The sequence below is a fragment of the Cetorhinus maximus genome, chromosome 15, assembly GCF_964194155.1.
Source record: "Cetorhinus maximus chromosome 15, sCetMax3.hap1.1, whole genome shotgun sequence".
NCBI lineage: Eukaryota > Metazoa > Chordata > Chondrichthyes > Lamniformes > Cetorhinidae > Cetorhinus > Cetorhinus maximus.
The window spans coordinates 2,312,965-2,321,552 of NC_135893.1; the positions used below are offsets into that span (position 1 = coordinate 2,312,965).

Here is an 8,588-nt window from a genome sequence, read left to right on the forward strand (position 1 = left end):
TTGTGAGTTCTATTCCTCCAATCTCTATTTTCTTTTTTCTGGTATGGTCTTCCATGTGTTTCAGTGAAAATGTATTGCCATTATAGCAATTAATCATTTTATATTTTACAAAAATGTCTCCCATTTTCAGTATACCTCTAAAAACGGGGTTATTCTTAAAGGAGGAAGTCCAGAGCACCAGTCAGCCGACTAATCCTGAGTAAAACCCCAACTTTGAATCGACTGCCCACATTCCTGCTTTATTGGCCAAAAATTCTGTTTTTATCTTTATTCTGGTTCATTAGCAGAACAATTATTCATTTTGTTACCATTAAATGTTAGCTTTGCAGACTCAGGTCACAATGTTTAATCCCTTCACTATAGCTCAGCAAAATTCTCAGAATGGGTACAGTAAACACTGCATTTCTCAAAATTGAAGATCGTTGTTTTAACGTGTACATTAAGCAGCTTTAATTACTTCCAGAGGAACACAAAGCACTGAATTGACTGAAAAACACATTAAGAGTAAACCCTACTCAGTAAACTTGCACAGTTGCGCAATTAATTAAAGTGCACCCTCCCTCATCCCAAAAACGTCAATAAGCAAAGTCAAAATGTAAAACCCCTTCCTTTTAACTAAAGCCTTTCCTTACTTTAATGAAGGTTTTACTTTATTCCAACCTTTTTTTTTTAAGCTTAACTGGGATCAGAAACTTCGAATCAAATTAAGGAGCTCCCTATTTTGTACAAGAGAAAACACTCTCTAATAGTTTCAAAACAAAAGCAAATATCTGAAAGAAAAGTTGAAAATGCAGGAATGCATTCACCAGATGATGCAGAGAGAAGAGGGAAAACTGAGTTGACATTTCAGGTCAATGACCTTTCATCGGAACTAGAACTGAACAGTTTTTTAAGCAAATAGAGAGTCACTGGAAGAACAAAAGTGAGAGATCTGCAATGGGAGGAGGGAAGGAATAACCAAAGAAATGATGATGCTAGACAAAATGTGGTGATAATGTGGTGAGTAGAAAAACAAAAGAGGTGAAAATGGCATGGAAAACCTGGCAAAGAGAAGGTTTTTGTGGCTTGGGACTGTGTGAGAAGAAAGACAAGTAGCCCCCCAGGTGTGTGTACCATCCTAGTGACTATATCCCCACTGCAGCTGGAGGATCATCAACTCGGTGAAAGACGCGCTTTGGTCTGCCCGAAACTTGTTGGTCTTCCAGCACAAAGAGTTGTCCCCAACCGTGTGTTGCAGACTGGCACAATCCAAAGTCCAGGACTACGTGCTGAGGAACGCACTAAAGCTTGGGGCAGCCACCGCAAAGGCACAATGGGGAAAGGTCGCTGTCTAAGACCTTTCTACCACAGCGCACCGAGGGGCTGGGAACTGTTTAAACCCCCTCGGGCTGTACAGCTCAAAATGAAAGGCTGTAAATGATTGTAATATTGTTTGTACTGATGCACCTGGTGATACATTTTGTAAAAGTTGAACCGGATTGTACCCTTGAAATGGTGTTTTTGAAATGGTTTGGAATGTGGTTGAAGATATTTTATGAATAAAGTATATTTTTGCAAAAAAAAAGACTATATCCCCACCCCAAGCACCAGCTCACACTCTCTGTACTGCAATTGTGCTTGTATAGCTGTCGTCCATCACTAGCACCTGCCCTTTGAAGGAAAATTGAACAGTGCTTGAGGTTTAAAGTTGCTAAACTCAATATTAAAACCTGAAGTCTGTAAAGTGCTGAGTAAAAGACGAGATGCTGTATCAATGAAGCTCAACACAAGCTCAAAGAACAATGTAGCAGGCCAAGGACAGAAAGGTCAGAGTAGGAGTGGGGTAGAGAATTAAAGTGGCAAGTGGCCAGAAGCTCAGGGTCATTACTGCAGACTGAACAGAGATTTTCAGAGTGCAGTATACTAAATTGGAAAGGGTACAGATATTGTTTCACTTGGAACATAAGAACTAGGAGCAGGAGTAGGCAATTCAGCCCCTTGAGCCTGCCCCGCCATTCAATACGATCATGGCTGATCTCATCTCGGTCTCAACTCCAATTTCCTGCCCTCTCCTCATGGAAGAGGAATTGGGGGCACTAGAGGGTGACAAGAGAGGTTTCTAATAATTTTCACCGGCTCTGTACTTTCTTTTTCTGATTGATTACTTTCTCCTGTTATCCACCAATTATCCCTAGTTTCAATCTTCTCCTCAGTCACAATTCACCAAAACAAAATTCCACAAAAAAACCATTTGAGAATGCAGACAATCCTCACCCACGTCACAACATATCTCTCAATTCAAAAATTCCACAACTATCAAACAAACTTATCCGTAAAGTTTGCTCAGCAATCTCACCATCAAACCCCACCTTCCCCCCACCCCCAACCACTGGCCACAGACGCTTGTGTATACCCTTTCCCCCAATTTTCACAACCCTTCCTCTCCCACAACCAGCTGAATACCCACTATGAGAGGGAGGCCAATAGACCAGCCCCCATGTAAATAAACAAATACAAAGCCGTCCATCTCTAATCTGGATTACAGTTTCCAGTAACCACCATGCAGCTGTGGCCCTAACACAGGGTTAAAAAGTAACATGGTTCTTTATTTACATAACTAACAGTGGCCCTGACCTGCCCACGCACAGGAGTCCATCTCTCATGAGTGAACTCCTGATTTTGTTTGTCTGGGGGCAGGTTAACAGGTAAACACCCAGGCTTAGTTAGGAGGGGCAAGGAGAGGTCCCATCTGAAGCAGCAGGGGTGGGGTTAGTCCCTTTGACGTGGGTGAGGGGAGAGCAAATAAATCTTCTTGAAGGAGAGAGAGAGGCAGAGATTGTGAAGGAGCCAGGGTTGGGGGGTGGAGAGATGTTTTGTTCAGGGGTGAAAGAGAAAACCCATTCAGAGACAAAATTGAGGAAAGCACAAAATAGAGAACTCTATTCAAGGGGAAGAGAAAGTAAGAGTTTTATTGCGTGATGTCTGAGCCATAGGCTCTGGAATTCCCTCCCGAAAATCTGTGCATCCCTCTCTTCTTTTTAAAAGGTTCCTCAAAACTTATCTCTTTGACCAAGCTTTTGGCCACTGATCCTGATATCTCTTTATGTGGCTCGGTGTCAAATTTTGTCTACCCTTCCTATGAAGCACCTTGGAAAATCTTAACCATGTTAAAGGCACTATATAAATGCAAATATAAAAACAAAAAACTACTGCGGATGCTGGAAATCCAAAACAAAAACAGAATTACCTGGAAAAACTCAGCAGGTCTGGCAGCATCGGCGGAGAAGAAAAGAGTTGACGTTTCAAGTCCTCATGACCCTTCAACAGGGTCATGAGGACTCGAAACGTCAACTCTTTTCTTCTCCACCGATGCTGCCAGACCTGCTGAGTTTTTCCAGGTAATTCTGTTTTTGTTTTGATGTAAATGCAAATGATTGTTGTTGTGGGGTAGTACATTTAACTGTGCTGGGAGCAGATACAGGGGTTAGTGTTAGGGTTTAGTTCCAGATCCAGCGAAGATTTTTACAGATACACTTGACCGGCCCTGATAACAGCTTTGGGATCTGACTGCAATTTTACATTGATGGCCTGACCAGTAAATTAACAGCGACCCACATAAGGTGATATTATGACAGGCAACCAAAAGCTTGATGAAGGAGGTAGGTTTTAAGGAGTGTATATAAAGATGGAGAGAGAAACAGAGGGATTTAGGGAGGGAATTCTAAAGCTTAGGCAAAAACATTCTGTTCAAAGTTCTTGTTCCCTCTGTGTTAGTATGAAGTTATAATTCCAAATGATTCAGAAGACCTCCACTATAGCTGACCATGAAATAAGCACTGACATCATAGGGGAATACTTTTCATTTAGTCACAATATCCAACCCAATGACATTATTTGCTTTTAAATATTTTTTACATCCTTATTGCTTGTTTATGATGGCAATATGATAAAAATGACATGTAGATGTGCAGTCTCTTCCTCCCCCAACATCTCAATGACGGTGCCTTTTAAAAATCATTACACTTTTTCTGAATGTATTTCCACATGTATAAACAGAGCTGGAGCTGAAAAAGATCTTTAAAAGTAAATATAAATACTACATCCTACAGCCTAAAAGCTGTTCTTAAATTTTCCAAATCCATACATCCCCCAGGATTGGTCACATTACTGTACGGTCTCCATTTCATCTTATATATATTTATATATTATATATTTTGATTACACCAACATTGGTGGCTGTGCCTTCAGTTTCCCAGGCCATGAGTTTTGGAATTCCCTCCCTAAACCTTCCCATCTCTACCTCACTCTCCTCCATTAAGATGTTCCTTAAAACTTTCCTCCTTGACCACGCTTTGGTCATTTGGACTAATATGTCCTTAGGAGGTCCGGTGCCTCCTTTTAACGTGGCCTTTTAACGCTCCAGTGAAGTGCCTTGGCACATTTTATTATGTTAAAGGTGCTACATAAATATAAGTTGTTGTTGTATATGTGCACCCAACGGAACTGGCAGGAGGTGTTAATTATGTCCAAGTGGACAGCCAGCCATGGTTGTGAATGGAATCCCAGTGGAACATCAATAATCAACCTGAATTGTCGTACTGACCTCTCTATTGGACATTCCAAAAGTGATTTAACATTGTTTGCGCTATGGCTGATGTTTGGCCTGACCTCACAAGGCCTACACTGGAAACTCACAACACTCAAGAAGCTCAACATCATCCAGGACAAAACAGCCGCTTGATCAGCACCCCATCCACCACCTTAAACATTCATATCCTCCACCACTGTCACACAGTGGCAGCAGTGTGTACCATCTGAAGAAACTTTCCTTTGACAGCACCTTCCAAAAACACGACCACTACCATCTAGAAGGACAAGGGCAGCAGATAGATGGGAACACCACCACCTGGGAAGTTCCCCTCCAAGTCACTCACCATCCTGACTTGGAAATGTATCGCCGTTCCTTCACTGTCACTGGGTCAAAATCCTGGGACTCCCTCCCTAACAGCACTGTGGGTGTACCTACACCACAGGGACTGCAGCAGTTCAAGAAGGCAGCTCACCACCACCTTCTCAAGGGCAACTAGGGATGGGCAATATAAATGCTGGCCCAGCCAACGAAGCCCACATCCCATGAACAAATAGACAAGAATCTCCATCCCTTAGCTGCTGTCATGTTTTCAGTTAACCCTTTACTCGTGGAGCCAGATTCCCTCTGTTTAACCAATGGAATTGCGTAATTATAATCTTAATTATGGGGAGGAGCAGGGAGAAAAATAAACACAGCATACAAAAGGTCAGGAGTCTCCATTTACATTCAGCTTTTCATAAACTATGTTCACAATGTAAATAATGTTCCATTTGTTAATCCCACTGTACAGTATTACTGTCTTAAACGCAGTCAGAGTTCCACATACAAATAGCTAAGCTTAAACTCTACTTCTAGTCCTTGAATTCGAGTTCCGGAGCCCAGCACTGGGGTACTGACTCTCACCTTCTGCGTGTGTTAAACACATGTACGATCCTGAGTAACAAACTTGCAGACTAAGTTTTAATTGGGTCTGTTACCTAATGTATCAAACAGTATAAACTCTGGGTGTTGGTAGAAATGATGAGGGCTTCTGCAATCCAATTTTTAAAAATATATATTTTGAAGAATTTGAAGGGGCAGGGTTGAAGAGGTTGGATTTTGACCCCCACCTTCCTGGCAGCAACTATGCCCATGAGCACCTAAAATAACCAGGTTCACTCGCTCACTGAGAAGCTGTCTGGACTGTGACATTTACAGCTTTAACTGACCTTTTTAAGCTAAGCCAGCCAATCAAAACTGACGGGTTCACTAATCCACTTAATGCTAATCAGGATCAGATGACATCATTGTACCCCAAAAGTAATTTTAACTCCAGCCCGAGTGAGGAATTTGGCCTGACTCTCCCTCCAGGTGAAGGCCAGCAGAGTGGGAATCGGAGAGCTGGACGGGCCTTATCCAGGTAAATTTTTCCCACTCTCCTTTTTAAGGGGGCCAAGAGGTTCGGGTGTATTCAGGTGGGCCCCACAAGGAAGGTTTATGTTTCCCCTATCACAGACACACAGCTTCCTCCCCCCACTCCCTACTGAAGGACCCTCACTGGAACCCTCTTCCCCTAGTCTGCACCAGCAGACTGCCACTGTCCACCAGTTATTGCAGAGGCCGACTGCTGTTTCCACCTCACCCCATGTTAATAGACCCAGCAGTTAAAATCTCCATGACATCACTGAAACCAGCAATTTCCTATTGGAAACCCTCTGGCAATTAAGATCCACCCCCGCCCAGTGCAGGTTGTTTATTGCTGCATCACCGACTGGGAGCACTGAGTATATAATTTCCCTCTCCAGAATCATTTAATACTGCATCAAGTCACCATTCCAAATAAAGATCACCACCACAGTCCCCAAATGTATCATAATCAGTGCCTGCTGATTTATCTTGTCCTTTTAACCTTGACAGTGCCCTGCATGTGAGTAAGTCAAGTGATTGCCCTGCAGCAAGTAATCTGATATTGCTCCGAGTCACTCAGACCTCCAACACCTTTTATGACAAATTGCATTATACAGGCAGCAAACTGCTTCACAGCTGTAATTGTAGAAAGCTGCGGGATCTTTGCAGGGGGTGTCCCGTGACAAACGCTTAAGTTAGTCTCTTCTCCTATGTAACCACTTTTCTGATGATCCAGACGGATTATTTTGTGACTCAGTAAAAGAAAACTTGGATTTGTTTAACACATTTTCCTAACTTGGGACATCCCAAAGCACTTTACAGCCAACAATGTAGTGCTTGAAGTGTGCTCACTGCTGTCATGTAGGAAACACAGCAGCCAATTTGCACACAGCAAGATCCTAAAAACAGCAATGTGATAATGATCAGGTGATCTGTTTCTTTGATGTTAATTGAGGGATAATTGCCACAGAAGGCTGTGGAGGCCACGTCATTGAGTGTATTTAAGACCGAGATAGATAGGTTCTTGATTGGTATGGGGATCAAAGGTTACGGGGAGAAGGTGGGAGAATGGGGTTGAGAAACTTATCAGACATGACTGAATGGCGGAGCAGATTCGATGGGCCGAATGGCCTAATTTCTGCTCCTATGTCTTATGGTCTTATAAATATTGGCCAGGACACTGGGGATAAGTCCCCTGCTTTTCTTTAAAATAGTGCCATGGGATCTTTTATATCCACCGTAGAGCTCAGCAAGAGCCTAGTTTAACAACTCATCTGAAAGTTGGCATTCCTTTGGTATTGCACTGGAATGTTGGTCTGAAATATGGGCTCACGTCTTTAGAGTGGGTCAGGAACTCACAACTTTTTACCTCATGGGTCAAAAGTACGACCCACTGAACCACACAAATGTGGGCTGGAGAATCAGAACTATATTATATTCTAAAAGCAAAATATTGCGGATGTTGGAAATCTGAAACAAAAACAAAAAATTGCTGGAAAGACTCAGCAGGTCTGACAGCATCTGTGGAGAGAAAGACAGAGTTAATGTTTCGAGTCCGTATGACTCTTCTTCGAATTGAAGAAGAGTCATCTGGACTCAAAAAGTTAACTCTTTCTTTCCACAGATGCTGTCAGACCTGCTGAGTCTTTCCAGCAATTTTTGTTTTTGTATACTATATTCTATCCTCTCAAGCACCAACTCTATTACCTCTAGTGGCAAGTGCAGCCTGGCAAAAGAACCTCCAACTTCTAGTTCCATGTGACTGGATGATGGCTGCATCTGGTGATGCAGCAAGTATCAGCATCAGCCCAGTGTACATGAGCGAGTCAGTATAGATTTCTCTATGTCCTCTGTCGTCAGCCCAAGTACCATCCTGGCAAACTAACACGCATTTTCATGTTACTTTTCAGGAACATGTAACTTTTCAGTCCTCGCTGTCTTTGTTGGCACTTTCCTATTTTCAAATCCTTTTGCAACTCATGATTTAAAACTCCAGTGTGTGCACAGGTCCGCTGTGTGTCTTTACCTTAAGCAGTACAAATCCTTTAAAGCTGGACAGGCTAAATTTGGGGTACATAATGATTGATTTTTCGCGTTGTGCTATTTTGATTATAGTTCTATGAACTGTTCGGCCTTGGTGCATCTAGAAAAGTCTTCAAGGTAGATCTGTTTAAAAGTGCAACCATTTTATTGCAATATTTAAGGAATGCCGAAGGATATATTTTAAAAATTCATTGTGAATATTAGCTGAGTAGCAGGGTTTATGCAAGGTTTCTGAATCAGACTGCTAACATTACACACAGCACTGACTGGTGGTACAAAAGGGCAGAGCTGAGCCCAGACCTTGTACATGAGATGTTGAATCCAAATATATTTAATTGGTATTACACTCAAATGCTGATACTCATCAGGAAATAGATCTAATAATTTTTAACGGTTTAATGCCTTTATAACAAGGTCTAGCTGTATTATTTCAGTTGAGTGAAGGAAAGCAGGTTTTTGCTGTTCTAGTTGATTCACTGGATGTAGATTTTGCTGATTAAGAATTTATGATATTCATTGTTGCTACAGCAACAGATCCCTGAAAGCACTTAAGCTGTTTTATTCCTTTCACATGATTTAACGACCACAC

General features: G+C 42.1%; 1 protein-coding gene across 2 annotated transcripts in view; it reads right to left on the reverse strand.

The window, feature by feature from the left end:
- The window catches only part of LOC144690331 (solute carrier family 2, facilitated glucose transporter member 1), a 28,313-nt gene extending 20,563 nt beyond the window's left edge, over positions 1-7,750 (reverse strand). The window contains exon 1 of one of the 2 annotated variants that reach the window (XM_078557683.1): positions 7,664-7,750. In XM_078557683.1, coding sequence (XP_078413809.1) covers positions 7,664-7,735 — 72 coding nt within the window. In that variant the 5' untranslated portion in view covers positions 7,736-7,750. Of the gene's footprint in view, positions 1-308; positions 331-7,663 lie in introns of those variants that run through there. The other variant, XM_078557684.1, reaches the window with a different exon arrangement.
- Positions 7,751-8,588: the final 838 nt, after the last annotated feature.